The following is a 21,768-nucleotide window of genomic DNA, read 5'->3' on the forward strand; positions in this document are numbered from 1 at the left end:
TATATATATATATATACATATATATATATATATATATATATAAATAACATAATATGGTAAAAATTCGATATTAATTAATATCAATTTAATACCAGGAAACTAGCACATTAAAGGAATCAGAAGGTTCATGAAAAAATTTTTTGGGAGATCCTAAAAAGATTATAGTACTTGTGTATATAAGATTGACCAGTGACCGGTCTGTCAATATGCCAGAAGCTCACTTAAAAAATTCTCAAATACAGATTCAGCGGAGCAAAAACAGGCGGGCTAGACCAGTGAAAATTGTACATACCTCGATTATCTGCAGAATATAGTTTCAAAATCAATACTTCCAAAATAAAAGTATCTATTTATCTTCAGTACAGATTGCCGATATTTTTACAATCGAACACAATCTCGTGCTAGTTGTCTTCAACCAGTGAAAACGTGCACGTGATTCTATCCATTATAAAGATTAAAATTCAAAAGTCTTAGTTTTGGCGCGCTGAATCCGGAAAATATCTCTGCAGAAAATAATTTCTGCTTTGAATTTACCAGCTTTGAGAAATGTGATTATGGTTAATTAACATAATATGGTAAAAATTCGATATTAATTAATATCAATTTAATACCAGGAAACTATTTTGAAACTATAGTCTGCAGATAATTGAGGTATGTACAATTTTCACTGGTCTAGCCTGCCTGTTTTTGCTCCGCTGAATCCGTATATGTATATATATATATATATATATATATATTTATGTATATATATGTATGTTTGTGTGTCTGTGTTTGTCTCCCCCCCAATGTCTCTTGACAACCGATGCTGGTGTGTTTACGTTCCCGTAACTTAGCAGTTCAGCAAAAGAGAATGATAGAATAAGTACTAGGCTTACAAAGAATAAGTCCTGAGGTCGATTTGCTCGACTAAAGGTGATGCTCCAGCATGACCACAGTCAAATGACTGAAACAAGTAGAAGAGTAATGAGTGATGTAAAAAACCTTCGTTTTGAATTTCAGTCTGGTTAGATTAAAAACATACATACATACATGCACATAGTTTTTCAAACAATTATGAAAAGCTGAGGTCATACTAAATGCAATTGAATTATACTTTGAGAGGAAAAATTGTAAACAACATTCAAGGTTAAAGAAATTCAGGTCAGTTAAGGAGTGGCGTGATATTGAGTGAACAAAAGAAGATAGAATGTATAGATAGATAAAATTCCCCGAAAAACAATGATTAACCTTATTGGCTGAGACGACTTACCTCCTGCTTATTACAAATATATAACTAGGAAACTGAAATCGATTTATTCATAGCAGCGAGAGAGTTTCAAGCTCGACGTCTCCAACTGAAAACCTCGAAACAAGCTTACTCAGCTGAAAACCTTAAAACACAAACTTATCCAACTGAAAACTTCTGATTCAAGGTAAAGAAAACATTTTCTTGTCATATTCTCTTTACTCTTTTACTTGTTTCGGTCATTTGACTGCGGCCATGCAGGAGCACCGCCTTTAGTCGAACAAATCGACCCCAGGACTTATTCTTTGTAAGCCTAGTACTTATTCTATCGGTCTCTTTTGCCGACACACCAGCATCGGTTGTCAAGCGATGTTGGGACGACAAACACAGACACACAAACATAAACACACACACAAATACATATACATACATACATATACATACATATATATATATATATATATATATATATATATATATATATATATATATATGTATGTATGTATGTATGTATGTGTGTATGTATATATAGGATAAGCTCCTTTCAGTTTCCGTCTCCCAAATCCACTCACAAGGCTTTAGTCCGCCCGAGGCTATAGTAGACGACACTTGCCGAAGGTGCCACGTAGTGGAACAGAATCCGGAACCATGTGGATGGTAACCAAGCTACTTACCACACAACCACTCCTGCACTTATATATGTATATTATATATACATACACATATATATTCACATATATAATATATATATAGACATACCTATACATACTTGCATCAATCATAAGGCAGCAGCTATGATGTAGCACAGTCTTAACATGTTTTGGAGGAGCAAATCGTCCACGGTTCTTATATTTTTAAGCTTGGTACTTATTTAATCCATCTCTTACACAGAATTGTTGACCTTATTGGGAGATAAACAAACCAGCAATAGCTGTCAAGTGGGGTTTGGGGGTAAACACTCCCACAAAAACATGTATACTCACACACAGATATATGATGGGCTTCTTTCAGTTTCCACCAATTAAAACAACAAGTGTGGTCAGTTCATAGCTATAATAGAAGGCATTTCATCTTACCACACAGCCACACCTGTGTCTATGTATTTTCATAACATATATATATATATATCTATGTGTGTATATGTGTGCATGTGCGTAGGTTTGTGTATACGTATATACTTATAATTTTCAGCTGTATATCATTGCATGTCTCTCTCATCTTCACTTCAAGTCTTTCTCAGTCACTCAACTGTTCCATTCATGCAGTTCTCCTGGTGTAGCACCACTGAACTGCCTCGAGTTCCGCTATTAATCTGATGCTATAAGATTACAACAACTGACCACAGTAGTTCAGGCAGCTGAGGACAATTGTCCTCCATAGGACTAGTATAATTTCCTGGTCTATTTTTCTGTAAGTTCTCCTAATCCAGCCAGTTATTCATGTGTACATTGCCAACATCATTGTGATATGTAATGGAAGAGGGCATCATTGCTCACATCAATCCCTAGATCACGTACTGTGTTTCACCCTGGAAATGCTGTTCCATTTTGGCCCAAAGTATTTTTGTTGTGGAATCAAAGCAAGATGCTGGATGATAACAGAGAGCTGTGAATTTTTTTGCATGAAATTGCATTTTCTTCAGACCATTTACTTACATACATACATACGTACATACATAGATACATACATACATATAGAGATAGATAGATAGACAGACAGACAGACAGAAAGATGTGTATATACAGGGTGAATTGCGTATATTGTTGTCTACATTACACAAAAATGAAAATAACACTGACATCTCATTTTAACAGATATATTCACCAAAATATCTTGACTTACTAAAGAATAAATTTATTCAATAAAATCGCCATTGGCTTCAGCCATTGCCTCCAGATGACTTCAGAATCTCCTGCAACTCTTCTCACGGATGTCCTTGCTTAATCAATCTCAAGGTGAATGCTGCCATAATCCTTGCTTTCAGGTCATCTTTAGCATTACAAGGAGTTTTGTGAGGGGAGCACTGGAGCAACGTGAAATGAAGTGTCTTGCTCAAGAACACAATGCACCACCCAGTCAGGGAATTGAACCCATCGTCAAGCAATTGGGAGTGCAACAGCCTAAGCACTAAGCCACATGCCTTCGCATATATATGTGTGTGTGTGTCTATGTTATGTATCGATATAGCATATATGTATATATATATATATATGTGTGTGTGTGTGTGTGTGTGTGTGTGTATAATATATATATTATATATTTATATCTATATCTATATATATATACACATATATATATATATATCAGGAGAAGGTAGGGTGGGAACACGACCTCCAGAAACACAATTGTTGACTGGTGTTGATGAGAATGGGGGTTAAGAATCGACCAGAGTTTGGGGATATAGGCTGTACTTACATGCCCCCTTAAGAGAGGGGAGACAGGCGGGCAAGTAGATAACAAATCAGGTGACCAGCAAGAGATTCTGGGTACAATAATCAAGCAGCACTGGGGTTTGTGGTGGCACCATTTATAGATGCATCCAACTACATACCAACCTGCGGATACACATTAACACATTAGTACACTTGCATCCCCACCCACTTGTGTGCAGAGGCACACCCAAACGGATTCATTTCGACATATATAGATTCACACACACATACACCCACACACACACATATATATAAATACATACATATATACATATATACACACACACACACACACACACACACACATATATGTGTGTGTGTGTGTGTATTGTTATACTTGGGGATGGTCAACAAATACATACGTGTAATATATGCACACACACATACACATATATGTAGGAGTTTATAGAAAAAATATATATGTATATGTATGTATATATGTGTGTGTGTGTGTGTGTGTGTGTATACATGAGTGGACAAAGGGAATAAAAGATACTGTGCCCCAATCAGTTTTCAATAATAATAATAAACATATATATATGTATATATATATATATTTATATATATATATATATATATTTATATAAATATACATGTGTGTGTGTGTGTGTAAAATCTTTACATTGTACTGTCAATCTAAATCAGTGGTCCTTGACCATTTTTTTTACCTAATGACCCCTTTGGTTCCAATTTTACTCAGATTGACCCTCATAGTCATTCAGCTTTTAAAATATCCTTTTATATTTTGATAATTAAATATTATTAATAATTGTATAAAAGACATTGCTAAAATATTTTGTGTATGACCAATTTACTACTGCACATAAATTCTAACAAGCAAAATCTTGTATGGCCGCCCGAGGGTCATGTGGACCCTAGTTGAGAAGCCCTGCTTTAAACGAATATGTGTTCATATCATGAACCCTACTTTTGTTAATAGTTTAGGCAAATAATTGTTCATTAGAAGATATAGAAGCCTCCTCAATTCTCACATCCTTTGAGCCAGTGGCACATTGTGGATGAAGGATTCTTGACCTGTGGAGGCTGGTAATACTTTCTTAGTTATGAAGCAACATGAAATGAAGGGTCTCGCTCAAGTACAAGGAGACTCTACCAGAATTTATTTTGATTGTTTTTCAACTCTGTCGCTTATGAGACTTTAATCCAACCAGTGGTTTGAGGGACCAAGGCAGGGCAAGACACTTACATACATACATACATACATACATACATACATACATACATACATATATATATATATATATGTACATGCATACATACATACATACATAAACACTCGAATATACAGGCATTTACATACATACACAAATACACACTCTCTGTCTATCTTTCTCTCTCTTACACACGCACACACACACACACACACACACACACACACACACACATACATACATTTACATGAGTATCAAGAAATATTCTTCCTCTGTATACACTCCGTTAGCCAATATTCATAGAAGAGCTGACAGAGGTAACTTATTCAGAGACCATATATATACTGTATATATTTATATGTATCGTATATATATATAGTGTGTAAGGCATGTGGTTTAGTTGTTAGGGCATTCGACTCACAATTGCAAGGTCATGAGTTCAATTTCCGGCGACATGTTGTGTTCTTCAGCAAGACCCTTTATTTCATGTTGCTCCAGTCCACTCACTTGGCAAAAATGAGTTGTACCTGTATTTCGAAGAGTCAGCCTTGTTACACTCTGTGTCATATTGAATCTCCCCGATAACTATGTTAGGGGTACACGTGTCTGTGGATTACTCAGCAACTTGCATGTTAGTTTCATTAGCAAGCTGTTCCGTTGATCGTATCAACTGGGACCCTTGTCATTATAACTAACAGAGTGCTCCTATATGTACACACATGTTGTAGGAGAGAAATGTGTTCGCATGGATGATGGTACGCTTGCACTAAACGAGGTGGCAAAGAAAGAGGTTTGGAGACACCACTATGAAAGGTCGCTCAATAACGAGAATGAATGGGAGGAAGAGAGTCTGCCGAATGTCGTCCCAACAGAGGAACCAGCTATCCGAATTGACAGTACCATGGTAGATAAAGCAATTAAGAGTATGAAGACAGGGAAAGCCCCCGGCCCATCAGGAATCACAGCAGAGATGCTCAAAATATCTGGCAGTGAAGATGACTTGTGACCGAGACCTTTGGAAATATGCTGTGCGTGAGAAGACCTGGCAGGCCAAGTGAGACCTAAATCCAAGGCCTCTGCCAGGGATGTAGCCAGTCCACTTATGCGTACCTTCCTTCATTGGACACAAAACTCCGCTTGCGATGACCTGTTGAGGCAAGTGAAATCGAAATTGAACTAAATTCGACGACTGGCACCCATGCCAACGTCTCTTTCATTGAACACTAAACTCGGCTTGCAAAGACCTGTTGGGGCAAGCGAAAGCGAAACCGTGATGGCACCTGTGTCCGGAGTCGCCTTCCTAGCACTTGTGCCGGTGGTACGTGTAAAGACACTCGAGTGAGATCGTTGCCAGTGCCGCTGGACTGGCTCCTGTGCAGGTGGCACGTAAAATACACCATTTTGAGTGTGGCCGTTGCCAGTACTGCCTGACTAGCCTTCGTGCCGGTGGCACGTAAAAGTACCCACTACACTCTTGGAGTGGTTGGCGTTAGGAAGGGCATCTAGCTGTAGAAACTCTGTCAAATCAGATTGGAGCCTAGTGTAGCCATCTGGTTCACCAGTCCTCAGTCAAATCGTCCAACCCATGCTAGCATTGAAAGCGGACGTTAAACGATGATGATGATGATAATGATGAATGTATATGCATGTATGTATGTATATGCATATATTATATGCATATGTGTATATGTAGAAAATGCGTGGGTAGAAACTCCATAAGATGTACCAAGTTTGAGCTATGGACACATAAGAGGTGCAGCAATATCAAAGGTAGGCTAACTGGGAAGATATTTTGGGGATGTAGCAGATGCACAGGGACAATAAATACTGAAGATGTGCAGAAAAGAAGATTCCATCATATGCCAGGGGGAAAAACTAAAAGTAGTTGATAGTTTCCATTATCTAGGTGACCAAGTTAAAAGCGGGGGTGGATGCTCAGAGAGCGTAGCTGCTAGAATAAGAATAGCCTGGGCAAAGTTCACAAAGCTCCTACCTCAGCTGATAACAAACGGCCTCTCACTCAGAGTGAAATGTAGACTGTATGATGCCTTTGTGCAAACTGCCATTCTAACACGGTAGTGAAACATGGGCTGTGTCTACTGAGGACATATGTAGGCTTGAAAGAAATGAAGCTTGTATGCTCCACTGGATGTGTAGTGTCAGTGTGCATACTCGACAGAGTGTAATCGCCCTGGGAGAAAAGTTGGACATAAGAAGCATCAGATGTAGTGTGCAAGTGAAGCAACTGTGCTGGTATGGTCATGTGTCACATATGGATGGAGACAGCTGTGTGAGGAAGTGCCACTCCCTAACTGTGGAAGGAACCTGTGGAAGAGGTAGACCTAGGAAGACATGGGATGAAGTGGTGAAGCATTACCTTTGAACATTAGGCCTCACAGAGACAAAGACAAGTGACTGGGAGCTTTGGAGATATGCTGTACTTGAGAAGAGCCGACAAGCCAAGTGAGATCATAGCTGTGGCCAATGTTGAATAATTGGCTCCTTTGAAAGTTCCCATCAATCATCGGGCAATATGCTGTGCTTGTGAAGTCTTGTTGCACCAAGTGAAATCCTAGTTGTGGCTGATGCTAGTACTGCCTGACAGACACCCATGTCGGTGACATGTAAAAAGCACCATTCGAGCATGATCGATGCCAGTGCCTCTTGACTGACTCCCATGCTGGTGACATGTAAAAACCACCGTTTAAGCGTTTCAGATGCCAGTGCCACCTGACTGGTACCTGTTGCTGCTGGCACATAAAAAGCACCATTCGAGCGTGGTTGATATTAGTGCCTCCTGACTGGGTCCCATGCTGGTGGCACATAAAAAGCACCCACTACACTCTCAGAGTTGTTAGCCTTAGGAAGGACATCCAACTGTAGAAACCTTGCGAAATCAGATTGGTGCCTGGCACAACCTCCTGGCTTGCCAATCCTCTGTCAAACCATCCAACATGGGAAGTAGATGTTAAAATGATGATGATGATGATGATGATATATGTATAAAACTACTTACATGACTTTTCTTTTATCTATCCCTAATATATATATATATATATATATGAGACCATAGTCTACAGATAACCGGGGTATTTATAATTTTCACTAGTCTCACCCACCTGTTTTTGCTCCGCTAAATCTTTCTTTGAGAATTTCTAAGTGATCTTTTTCTAGCACATTAACAGTCCACTATAGTGGTCTCTTTTATATACATATATATATATATATAGATATATATATTTCACATGGTCATATGATTGACCAGAGTATCAGATGATGTTACACATCCCCGGTCAAAATATGCTTTGCATCATTTCATCTTTCAAACGATGCCACCCCACTGGCTATGCCAGCAGGCCAATGTCTGTTCCCCCTGATCATAAGACTAGTCTGTTGCAGGGTGATCCATTTACAGCTGAGTGGACTGTGGCAAAGTGAAATGAAGTATTTTGCTCAAGAATACAATGTACTGCTCAGTATGGGAATTGAACCCACAATCTACCCACTGTGAGTACAACACCCTGACCACTAGGCTCTACACCTTCACACACACACACACACATGTATACATATGCATATACATAGAAGTACATATGTATGTATATGCATGTATGGCAACCATTTTTACGTCTATTTTCCATGCTAGCATGGGTTAGATGAATATACATTCGATGCATTCTTTAAAACTTCTGGATCCCATTCATGTCCTTAATCCTTACTTGTTGCTCGAGTTAGGGATCTCTTATTCCAATGGTCTATTCATCAACAGGAGAAATGATAACAATCTAATCACCCATAGCTAAGAAATTGTCAGAGACAGCAAATGTAAACACACACACACACACATGCATGTGTGTGTGTGTGTGTGTGTGACCAATGAGAATGTGATAAGCACAGCAATGTAGCAAACCAAGAGACACAACACAATGACTGTTGTTAGGTTTATTAGTGTCAAGAAGAACATTCAGCTATAAATAATACTTGAGATAAGCTGAAGTTTTTAATATTTCTGTCATTTCATGGGAGATTTGAGAAACACAGTCGGATCTTTTTTAAAACGGGGGCCACATTTTTCATTAATGTTTTACGTAGTGTTTTTGGTACCGAAAGACTTTCAAACTTCGTATACTTATCTATTTTGTGTTATAGAACAGAAAAATATTTTTGTATTCCAATTTATTTCATGTAAAAAATTGTCTTATTTCGATAATTTCAACCAATCACTGACAAGTATTCAGTTGTTTACATTTTACTCCTTTGGCTGATTAAGCGATGTAAAGCATATTTAATCTCCATACCTTCGTTTTATTTGCTTTTTTCATTTTAAATTTGCTTTAACCCTAACCCTAACCCTAACCCTAGGGTTAGGGTTAGAGTTAGGGTTAGGGTTAGGGTTAATTGTTTCAGAATCGTTTGTTTATGTAGTCGGCACTTAATGTATATCGGCTGAATGGACGTCAGTGATTGGTTGAAATTACAGAAATACGACAACTTTCACATGGAATAACTTATGGATTTCTTTTTTTTTTAAGAAGACTAAGAGAAAAAGATGTTTTATATGACACATTCTACCAGTGTTCCAAGTTTCAAAGTGTTTCGTTAATGAAAAATGTGGCCCCCGTTTTAAAAAAGATCCACACAGTCTTCTTTAAATTGCTCTTTACCTCATTTTATAAGTTTTTAAAAACTATCTTACTTTCCTTTTTATTCAAAAGACATGGATGTAGATAAGATTATAAGCAACATTCGAACTGGGGACTTTGAAGATGTCAAAAGATTTATTGAAAAACAGCCTGAAAAAGTAAGTTTACTTTATATTGCTTCCTCAATGTTAAATGTTTGTTTATTATTTTATGCACAATATTAAACGTTCCTAAGTAACCACATATATTTGTCCATAATATTTCATTTCTTTCTTTACCTCTTTCTTCTAATTCTCATCATTGTCACTTTTTATGAATATTCAACCAGACATTGAGGCATGCCAGAATTGATAGACTGTGAGTGAGAGAGAAACCCATCCTCACACACTGCAATGGAGTATTCTGGCAGGAAATATTCAGTCCAAGAGATGGGGGACAGATGGATCCTATAGATGAATGGTGACTTTGTCAAGAAATTCTCTTGCCATACACAGTCAAAGGTTTTACCAATGCCAAGGGCTACAACATTTCTTTTGCAGAAGTTGTCAAACATACCAAAACACTGGGGAGTCGCATAGGAATCAGACCCCTGCTTGAACCAGCTTTATAGAACTGTACTGGTGCTCATTGAATAGAGAAAGATACCGAAAGGGACAAAGATGATGTCTGTTTATGACATTTTACTTCATAATTGAAATTCTGGAAGTTAGAATGACTGGCTGGTAGTCAGCAGACAGGACACTATCAGCAGGAATTATAAAACAGGGCTTCTCTAACATAGTAGTACTACCCTTGGGTAGGGATTGTGGAAAATTTTATAAGGACCAAGGTGACAAGAAGGCTATGGTGGTACAAATATATGAAGCTCAATGTGTAGTTGAGTTTGGATGAGAAACTAAAGTGAAGGGGTGATGCATCAAATGTTCACTTATTGTGGGGTGGTGCTGTGGCAAGTAGTCACCCATGTCAAGACTAGGACCCAGAGGTAAATTAATATGACCTTTGAGAACATTAAAAATGAGGGATATTGAATCATAGCAAGAAAAGGGGCATTGAAAAACTCTTAGTAAATAAAAAGGGGCCATAATTAAAAAGTTTAAGAAGCACTGGTATAGAACCATCATGGTTAGGGAGTGATGGGTGGAATGATTTTTTAAGATCTATAGGGATTCTCTTGGTAAGAGACCAGAAAATGTGGCTTCTTTTAATTCAGGAGGGAAGACAGCTGACAAATGGTGAAATGCAGACAAAACATCCTTTATTTTATTAATGACCATCATACATGTATTTCAATGGTGGATGAATGTCTGCCAGTTAGTGAAGATAGGTGTTTTCCTCAAGGTAAAGTTGATAGTGTTGTTTGTACAGCTGTAATACAGTTGTGTATGAACCACTCACACCTTCTTACATATTGTATGGCTACAAACTAAAGTAAGCCCTGATACTGCTGCCTCATTTAAGCTCAAAATTCTGATCACTATTTTCATAATATTTCTTATTTTCTCCATTGTTTCTTTTCTTTTGTGTCTATTTTTCCATAGTTGCACATATTTAGCTGTGGTTGGTCTCATTCCAAAGTTGTCACAGATATCTAATCACAAATAATTACTTTGTAATACATTCAGTGATTAGCATAAATAGATTTTCAGTCTTTTCCTTGAGCTTATGTATGAACTGAACAGTCTTTCTGAGCCTTTTTCACCCTGATTTACCTGTGCTCTACAGCCAATAGAATGTGGGATATTTCTCTCAAACCTTTCTTGTAGATTTGCTTTTATTCTTTTTCAAGATGATCTCATGTTGCTGTTTCACCAGATATATGACATCTGAAGATCCATGCTTCATTTCAAACATCCTGTTCTTCTCTTGCCGGCTCTTAAAGCTCCTTCATCATTATAGCATTAAATGGAAGCGCTACTACGCCAGACATCAGTGATAACACAGTGTAGAATTTCATGAGTTTTACCAGGGAATATAAAACTAAAATCCTGTCAGATATATTTAGAATCTCCACAATTATTTCTGAGGTTTTGACCCTTTATAGCACTTCACCTGTTCAATTACTTTATACACCATCTTATGGTCTAATCCCTACGGTTGCTTTGTTTAGATGGTTTCTGTTATTTACCTGTGTGTCTCCTATCAGATACCACGTTTGAAATCTTGTCAGTGTTCTCTTCAATTCATAATTGATATCACAGATACCAGTAATAAACTGGAGGATTTTCTCAACTGATTTTTTTCCCTTCAGTCAGACAAAAGTGAGGTTGTAACTAAGACAGACATCTTATGTTTCATAAGAAAGACTCTTCCATCTACCATGAAACGGTATATTTGTACTGATTTCTCTCGATATTGCTCTGTCCATTTCTATGAAAAGACAGAGAGCACAAGTCATGTAAAGAAAGACACCAATGGTCGTCTAAAGTGCATGTCATAGTAAATGGGATAAAACATATAAAGAAAGAAAAGGGAGCAGTGAAAGAACCATAAAAAGGAAAGGGTGCATAGGAACCAGTGTTTCTGAATTACAGAAAGTGTTGTGTTTTTGAAGGTTACAGTGTTCTGAGTGCTAATAACCGGTGTAGATAGTTTATTCCATGCCTTGACAATTCTGAGCATAAAATATTGTTTCTGATATCATGGAAACTGGAATGGGTTTTTAAAAATTTTATAAGCATATCTGAGAGTGGTAAAGATATTAAATTCTAGAAGTAGTCAAAGCTGTTACTGAAAGATGAGGGATAATCTTGTGGGATTCTATCGAGTGAGTTGCTAGAAATGAAAAATTTCTGTGTGTCAATGCATGGAGAAGCAATATATTTAAAAAATGATAAGTGATTTAAAGAGGCTAATTGTATGGTTGTACATCTGTGGACAGCTTCCAGTAGTTTGGTATTCTGGACAAAATGAGCGTACCAGATTGGAGACATAACCTATACATATATACATGCATACATATCAGTATATATATAACAAAGTATGGATATAGTAATTTAATTAGGTAACAATGTCTAAGTTAAATGTTTGTGAGAATTTGAAGTTGTAGCTTTGCTGCACTTAGACCAGTGGTAGGACTTGAATGACTGAAACTATACATACATACATACACACACATGCGTGTGTGTTTGTATGTGTGCATATGCATATGAAGGTGAATGGCTCAATGGTTAGGGCATCAGGCTCACAATCAGGAGATAGTGAGTTTGATTCCCAGCCTGGGCTGTCTGTTATATTCTTCAGCAAGGCATTTTATTTCATGCTGCGTACTGGTGTGTGTGTATGTGTGTACATGCATGTGTATGTATGTCTACATCTTTCTTTCTTTCTCTTTCATATCCCTTTCTTTCACTACTGCATCTTCTTTACTCTCTCTTCTCTCCTTTCTCTCTCTCTCTTCTTTCCTCCTCTCTCTCTCTCTCCTTTAATATATTTCACATGTTTTCTCTTTCTTCTCTTCAGGTTAACCAAACATCTTCAGCCGGCGTTACGTTCCTTATGGCTGCTTGTGAACAAGGCAACGAAAGGTTAATAACCTTATTGGCAGACTCAGGAGCTGATCTCAACATCACTGACGAAGATGGTCTGACAGCGTTGCATTATGCTGTTAAAAAGTAAGGCTTGAATTAACCAAAATCTTCAGATCTGCTTTTGTTTCGAAATGTCTTGCAATTCCAGACAAATTGAATATCCAAAGATGCCATAATAGTGGCAGTGTGTCACGATGACAACATGATAGTAATAACCAAATAACATCTTTTTCTCATTTTCTCCATCATCCTCTTTATTGAATCACAAAAATCTTTTTCGTTATTTGTTGTCAAAACAGATTATTTTTGCTTTGGAGATATTCTTTGAGATCCAACAATTCTTAAGATTGACCCAGTGTGATTCAGTGTCTTCTCTTCATATTGATTATGGAGCGATCGATCAATTTTTCTCCAAAGAAAATGTTATTTGAGATCTAAAACAAGAAGAAAGATTCTACAGCTTGTTTTGGCAGTAAATAATCTGTAAATTTCTTACAAAAATTATTTCTCACCTCCATCTGCAACTTACTCAACACATTTTGAGATGTATTTTGAATTGTGCTTCATAAGGTCATCTCTGGACAATAAAACATATTTTGAAGTTCTTGTTAGTTTTTATAGCTTCTGCAGTCACAAATTGTTCCGGAATGTTACACACACATCATCATCATCATTGTTGAGCGTTCCTTTTCCATGCTGGCATGGGTAGGAGGGTTTGATAGGAACAGGCAAGTCAGAAGACCACACCAAACACTACTGTCTGCTTAGGTTTGGTTTCTATGGCTGGACGACCTTCCTAACACCAACCACTTCACAGAGTGTACTGGATGCCTTTTACATGCCATCAGAACCAGTGAGGTCACCAATCAATTAATTTGCAAGACAAAGACCTCTCGACTGGTGGAGGAGCTAGTGTTGCGGGAGAGAAAGGTGTCTTGCATTAGAGGAGGGACATGGCTCCTTCAGATGGAGAAGACAGAGGAGGGGAAAGATAGTGAGGATGTGACAGAGAGGGAGCAGGGGCCATACATCCAAGTTACTGGGTGGTGTATAAAGTAGGGTACACTGGGGATTAGGGAGGGTGGTTTGGTGGATTAGTTCACAAGATTTGAAAGGGTATGTGGGAGCTACATGTGGGGAGCTGATTTAACAAGGGCATATTGTGTGCAGGTAGGAAGCTGGACACGTGAGTGTGAATGGATGGGAAGTGGAATCAGCAATGGTGCTCATGGGTGGATTGTGGGAGAAAGAGGGAGTTGAGAAATGGATATGGATTTTACTTTGCTGGGTGGTTCTTCTCAAGCACACCAAATTGCCAGTGTTTTGTCATCTCCTCTGATCATTTCTCACCACTTCACCCTTTCTGAGTCTACCTCTTCCACAACACAACAGGTAATGATTGAATTAGGACTCAGTGTGATTCTATTACAATCCTAGAATTGCCACCATGAAATCTGCATTTCAAACTTTCACTTTCCCCACCCAACCCCATTCCCCAATTTCTTAAATTTTCACTTTTTCAAAAAAATTTTTTGGCAAAATATGCAAAAAAATACAGAGATTATGATTCTGGAAAATAATATTTCAAAAATAGAAAATAAATGAACACCCCTCCCCACCGCCCTATGACAAGATGTGAAAGTAAAGTGTTAAATCTACTAATGTTTCATGCATGCTTAAATTATAAAATAGCAGACGCAAAAAGCATCTAAACAGAAAACCTGACTTGTTAGAAACACGTTTCAAAATTTTAATACGAGTTACCAAAGAAAGAATTTTAAAATTTAAATCCACCCCAACTGGAAATCTGCCAAGCTAGAAACAACAGCCAAACCGAGGATCAACTTTCTAAATACGAATTACCATTTTGTTGTGTGTGTGTGTGTGTGTGTGTGTGAGCAAAATATCGAATTTTTTTACGTACCTCTCTTAATTCCAAAAGACCCTGACATGTTGGTGGCAAAATTACAGTATGAGTTATTTCTTTTATTTGGCACACAGGCCATGACACAGAGGGGACAGCACAAGGACACAACAAAACAAAAGGGTTTAGGGGTTGGGGTTATACCTTGGTTAAAAATCAAATATAATGAAATTGGATGAAATTGATCGAATGAAATTGCACATTATAATGAAATCGGAACGAATTATGAAATTATAAATTGATATATTTCCGGGTTCGTGTTCGACCCACCGGTTTTCTCCTTTTTTTTTTATAACTTTTTACTTATGATACCCACTTTTTAAAAGTTTTCCACTGTTGTTTCCTTCTTTGCCGTTCAGACCGGTCCCAAAAATTATGGTATGAGTACCGTTACTGTCAAACTGGAGCACGTGCTTTTGTCTACATTTGAAGAAGATCGTCGCTTTCTATAAAATTAAAAATTTTTTTTATATATGTGGTGGGGGGGAAGGGTATCTTTTCAAGTCGGCGTAAAAGCGAGACAGAGAGAGCGCGATTGGATCAAGGAAGTTCTTTTGAGGTTGGCGTTCCGTGTGTGTGTAGGGGGGGTGAGTGCTACAATTTTGTTCCTGCTCTTTAGTCTTTTACTCTTTTACTTGTTTCAGTCATTTGACTGCGACCATGCTGGAGCATCGCCTTTAGTCGAGCAAAGCGACCCCAGGGCTTATTCTTTGTAAGCCTAGTACTTATTCTATCGGTCTCTTATGCTGAACCGCTAAGTTACAGGGACGTAAACACACCAGCATCAGTTGTCAATTGATGTTGGGGGGGGGGGGACAGACACACAAACACACACACACACATATACATATATACGACAGGCTTCTTTCAGTTTCCATCTACCAAATCCACTCACAAGGCTTTGGTCGGCCTGAGGCTATAGTAGAAGACACTTACCCAAGGTGCCCCGCAGTGGGACTGAACCCGGAACCATGTGGTTTGGTTTATTTTTTTTTTATGTTTGTGGGCGATTTTTATGATCAGATTCATAGTTACGTTTTATTAATTTTTTTTTTCGTTTATATTATTTGTTTTGAAATGTATTATTACAGGCCAGTAATTGAATTCTTGTTAGTATGAATCAGGAAACCCTTGGATGCAGAGACGTTTGGAAGTTAAAATCTTGCATTTTATTTTCGTTTTGCACACACACACCTGTACACACAAACACAGACTCACAAGCACACACACACACACACACACACACACACACACACACACACACAGCTACACACAAGCAGACAGAATTTTGCACACACACACACACACCTGTACACACAAACACCAGATCTTTTCCTTTTGAACGGCACATTGAGAAGTTAATTTTTTGGAACTAAACACTTTCAAACTTTGGACACTGGTAGAAAGTGTCATATAAAACATCTTTTACTCTTAGTGGTGTTGAGAAAAGTTTATATTTTAAAAGTTATCGTATTTCGGTAATTTCAACCAATCAATGACGTGTATTCAGCTGAATAAAATTACTGCTATTGTTTGTCAACAACAACTTTTGGCGGTGTATATTTCGTTTGTCACTATTATTTATGACATCGTTCGTGCGTTTGTACTGGTTTTAGCTTTAAGCTTTTAGGGTTAAGGCTAGAGTTAGGGTTTTAGGATTAGGGTTAGGGTTCGGATTTTAGGTTTAGAGTTACGGAAAAATGTGAAAAATGAAGGAATTGGAGAGGGAGGGGGCAAAAATGTCTTTCCGTAAATAGTAGCTGAAAAATAGGAAAAAAAACAAACTAAAAGCAGTAGAAATGTACGAATGATTGTGGTGGTGCCATGAAGTAAATATGCTTCAGATACACTCGTTTATTTATAAAAACATAACTGAGATGAAATATGTCATAAATAACAGTGACAATTATTTTTTTAATCTGTCGGCCAAAGGGTAATATGTCAGAAATAACAGTGACAAACTAAATATACACCGCCAAAACGTCTCGTTGACAAACCACAGCAGTAATTGTTTTCACCTCAATTGACGTCATTGATTGGTTGAAATTACAGAAATAAGACAACTTTAACACGAAATAACTTCGAAAATAGGCAATTTTCTCAAAAACGCCTAGAGTAAATGATGTTTTATGTGACACATTCTACTAGTGTCCGAAATTTGAAAGTGTTCAGTTACAAAAAATTATTTTAAGGTAAAGATCCTATATGTGTGTTTATATATTCATTTATGTGTGTTTTATGACCGCCATACTTCCTTGTTGGTCACTGTTTGTTTTGGCGGTAAAAATACGTCTCGTTGCCCTTAACAACAAGCTTTCTCTTGCCTAGTCTGTGTTAGTTGCTATGACAACATTACATTTGCAGACGATGAGAAATCTGCCTTGGATTAGTTTGTCTATACTTTTCAGACATTCCATCTTTCACAAAAGGATTTTCCTAGATTATTTAGTTGTATAATCTGTGAGGATCTCTCTAATACGTATCTATGTATGTATATTCTGCTATATGTAGTATTTGGTGGACATTAGAAGAATCTATACATTGTGTGAAGTATGTATAAGCTAAAACTGAAGCTGGTGTCAATTGAAACTATATTTTTTCAATGTATACCAAATATGTAGATACTAACAACGTAAACATTGTTTTGTATTGTACACTCGCTGGGATAAAAAGATTTATACATTATACCTTCACCTATTAATATGTGTCTACACACGTACACATTTGTTTACTGTATATTACGATTATACGCATTTCAGTGTTTTTCAAATATTCTGTTGCTTATATTTCTCTCTCTCTCTCTCTCTCTCTATATATATATATATATATATACATACATACATATATATATCCATACATACATACATGCCGGTGGTTTAACTTCAACCAGTTAAACCACCGGCAGGCATACCTACACAAGTGGGCTCCCAACGAATTTGTTTCCTTATAACTTTTAGATAGGTGGATATTTTTTTAATGAAAATTCTTTGACAAAAATGCTTCAGATGATGAAGATTCCAATTATATTGGAATTTGTTGTGAAAACGAATTTTCAAACGTTGAGAAGTTGACTTTCTCAAAATTCACCCAAATCCTTACAGAAACTTTCAGAAAAATGTCTATTTTGTTTCTGTGAAAATTTCTACAAATCCCTTTCAAATGAAGTCGATTAGGATTATATCGGAATTTAACATGGAAACATTTTAAAACTTTGATGGATTCACACACACATATATACTGACACACATCATGGTTATTTTCCAAAGTTCAATTTTCATTTTGTGATGTGTATCAGTGTATATCTGAAAATCCACCAATTTAAAAAAATTTCTTCATATTCAATTCCGATATAAGTGGAATCTTCACCATCTGAAACGGTTTTAGTGAAAGAAATTTCATTAAAAAATATCCTTTTTTCTAGAAGTTACAGGGAAACAAATTCGTTGGGGGAGCACACTTGTGTAGGTATGTCTATACATGCATGCACACACGCATATATATATATATATATATATATATATACACGCGGCTGTAATGTATATATAGGTTTTTATGCGTTTACTTGAACACGAGTTTGTATTTAATGTAATTACTAAGTGAATGTCTGTGATGTTTATGTTTTTTTCATTTCAGCCATCAAATTGATGCTGTGGCCTCCTTAGTCTCCAGGGGAACAAATGTTAATAAGAAGGACTCACAGGGCAACACACCTCTACATCTGGCTGTTGAGAAGAACTATAAAGATGTAGTCGAAGTCCTGTTAAGTAGCAAAGGAAATACCATTTTACAGGTTAGCGAATACATATATATTTGTGTATATAGATATGTATATTAGGGTATGTATATATATATGTGTGTGTGTGTGTGTGTTATATGTATATGATATATACGTACAGTTTAGTGCCCCAAATTTTGTTTCCTCATGACTGACGATTCATATTTTTTAAATAAAAGTTGCTGCAAGACTTCCTTTTGTACCCCCACCCTTTAAAAAACACCCTATCTTTTGGGCGTGAGCGTGGTCATTGCCAGAACCGCCTGACTGGCCCTCATGCTGCTGGCATGTAAAAGCACCCACTACACTCTCAGAGTGGTTGGCATTAGGAAGGGCGTCCAGCTGTAGAAACTTTGCCAGACCAGATTGAGCCTGGTGCAGCCTCTAGCTCACCAGTCCTCAGTCAGACCGTCCAACCCATACCAGCATGCAAAGCGGATGTTAAACGATGATGATGATAATGAGACCTATACATACATACACAAATATACACACACACATAAACGCATATATACACAAAAATACATAAACAAGTGATCAGTGAAAATATAAAACACATGTGTATATAGGTATTTATGTATATATATTCGTGTGAAAGTGTGTGTATATATATATATATGCACATACATAATGTCTCTGCAGGTATAGATACGATATAAACCTCATTTATTTACTCCACTCCACCTTCATTCCACCTGTTTATTAATCTGATTCTTTCTCTTTTTCTGACATTTTTCATTTTTGCGTTGCCCCCCCCCCCTCCCATCCACTAGACGCCATCTTTAATGTCTTTATTGTTTATCTTTTTTAGGTCAATCAGAAAAATAACCGAGGTTGGACACCTCTACATCTTGCCTCTCTTCATGGACACACAGACACAACAGAACTTCTCCTACAACAAAATGGCACTGATGTCAGGGCTGTGGCCAACGATGGTTGCACACCTCTACATCTTGCCTCTTATAATGGACACACATACATCGTAAAACTTCTCCTACAACAAAATGGCACTGATGTCAGGGCTGTGGCCAACGATGGTTGCACACCTCTACATCTTGCCTCTCTTCGTGGACACACAGACACAACAGAACTTCTCCTACAACAGAATGGCACTGATGTCAGGGCTGTGGACAACAGAGGTCGGACACCTCTACATCTTGCCTCTCTTCATGGACACACAGACACAACAGAACTTCTCCTACAACAAAATGGCACTGATGTCAGGGCTGTGACCAACGATGGTTGGACACCTCTACATCTTGCCTCTCAGGAGGGACACACAGACACAACAGAACTTCTCCTACAACAAAATGGCACTGATGTCAGGGCTGTGGCCAACAATGGTTGGACACCTCTACATCTTGCCTCTTATAATGGACACACATACATCATAAAACTTCTCCTACAACAAAATGGCACTGATGTCAGGGCTGTGGACATCTATGGTTGGACACCTCTACATCTTGCCTCTCTTCGTGGACACACAGACACAACAGAACTTCTCCTACAACAAAATGGCACTGATGTCAGGGCTGTGGACATCTATGGTTGCACACCTCTACATCTTGCCTCTCTTCGTGGACACACAGACACAACAGAACTTCTCCTACAACAGAATGGCACTGATGTCAGGGCTGTGGCCAACGATGGTTGCACACCTCTACATCTTGCCTCTTATTATGGACATACAGACACAACAGAACTTCTCCTACAACAAAATGGCACTGATGTCAGGGCTGTGACCAACGATGGTTGCACACCTCTACATCTTGCCTCTCTTCGTGGACACACAGACACAGCAGAACTTCTCCTACAACAGAATGGCACTGATGTCAGGGCTGTGGACAACAGAGGTTGGACACCTCTACATCTTGCCTCTCAGGAGGGACACACAGACATCATAAAACTTCTCCTACAACAAAATGGCATCGATGCCAATAAAATGACCAAAAACGGTGACACACCTTTACATGTGGCAGTTCGAAAGTAAGTCCCCAATGGATTTGGATTATCCAAATCTGTTTCTTTAATGTTTGTTTTCTTGTTTTGAGTCCTTCATGTCATAATCCCACCATGGGTCGTCATGCTTCAACTCTCTCTCACTCTAATGACACTGTAATCTAACTTCATTAATTAATCATCATAATTAGTATTGTTGTTGTTGTTGTTACCTGACTAGATTCTTTATTTCATCTCATCCTTCGTTACCTCAACGTTTCAAGTTCAAATCCTCTCTTTTCTTTCTTTCTTTCCATGTAAAACACCTCACCCCCCTCTCTTTTAATTTTCCTCTTTCCTCTGACCCTGGGCTAAATGCAGAATCATTCCCTTACAGTGTTTAGTTTGATCTGTTTATGTTCCAAGTTCAAATCCTCCCAGAGTATCTATTAACAACCTGGGGTCAAAATCTGTACCAGTAATATCCAGGGGTTCATTTAATAAATTGTCCCCCTCTTTTCTCCTGTTGTTGTGTCTGATTACTGTTGGGCAAAATACCTTGTGGTATTTATTTACCACCCTTTCTGTTCTGAGTTCAAATCCTGCCAAGGTCACCTTGTCCTTCCATCTTTGCTAAGCTGATAAAATACAATACCAGTCATGTACTGGGGTCTTTATAATCCACATTAACGCTTCTCTCCATCCTAAATGTCGTGGCTATATAACAGTTGTTCATCGTACCATATATAGATTGCTGTGTTTACTCAGGTGTGTATATATATCGTTGGTCTATAATGTAGAGAGCATGTCGAATATACGAGGGGGTACCCAAAAGTAACCGGAAACGTTCTCTGTGGGGCAAAGCCATTGAAGTTTAGGCTTCTGCTGCTAGAAGCCACTTGATGTGATACTCAGGCATCAGTCTGCCAACCGGCATCTTTGGGTGTGGTCCTATTACCACGTGGTGCATCTTTGTTTTGCAGGGCTTCTCCCCTGTTCATCGATTTTTGCAATGGCTGAAATGAAGGAACAGCATGCTTCCATGAGATTCTGTTTTCTGCTGGAGAAAACAGCAGCCGAAACAGTTGTCATGCTTCAAACAACTTGGAAGGACACTGCCATGATGCCA

The 21,768-nt window shown here is 37.9% G+C and overlaps 1 protein-coding gene across 8 annotated transcripts in view; it reads left to right on the forward strand.

The window, feature by feature from the left end:
• The first annotated feature begins 1,298 nt into the window (after positions 1–1,298).
• LOC149130297 (uncharacterized) overlaps positions 1,299–21,768 on the forward strand; it is a 43,135-nt gene continuing 22,665 nt past the window's right edge. For all 8 annotated transcript variants that reach the window (XM_089345203.1, XM_089345204.1, XM_089345205.1 and 5 more), the window contains exons 1-5: positions 1,299–1,412; positions 9,545–9,630; positions 12,935–13,086; positions 18,560–18,716; positions 19,513–20,687. In XM_089345203.1, coding sequence (XP_089201329.1) covers positions 9,547–9,630; positions 12,935–13,086; positions 18,560–18,716; positions 19,513–20,687 — 1,568 coding nt within the window. In that variant the 5' untranslated portion in view covers positions 1,299–1,412; positions 9,545–9,546. The remainder of the gene's footprint in view (positions 1,413–9,544; positions 9,631–12,934; positions 13,087–18,559; positions 18,717–19,512; positions 20,688–21,768) is intronic.

The sequence above is a fragment of the Octopus bimaculoides genome, chromosome 29 (genome assembly GCF_046866305.1).
Source record: "Octopus bimaculoides isolate indiv1 chromosome 29, ASM4686630v1, whole genome shotgun sequence".
Classification (NCBI taxonomy): Eukaryota; Metazoa; Mollusca; class Cephalopoda; order Octopoda; family Octopodidae; genus Octopus; species Octopus bimaculoides.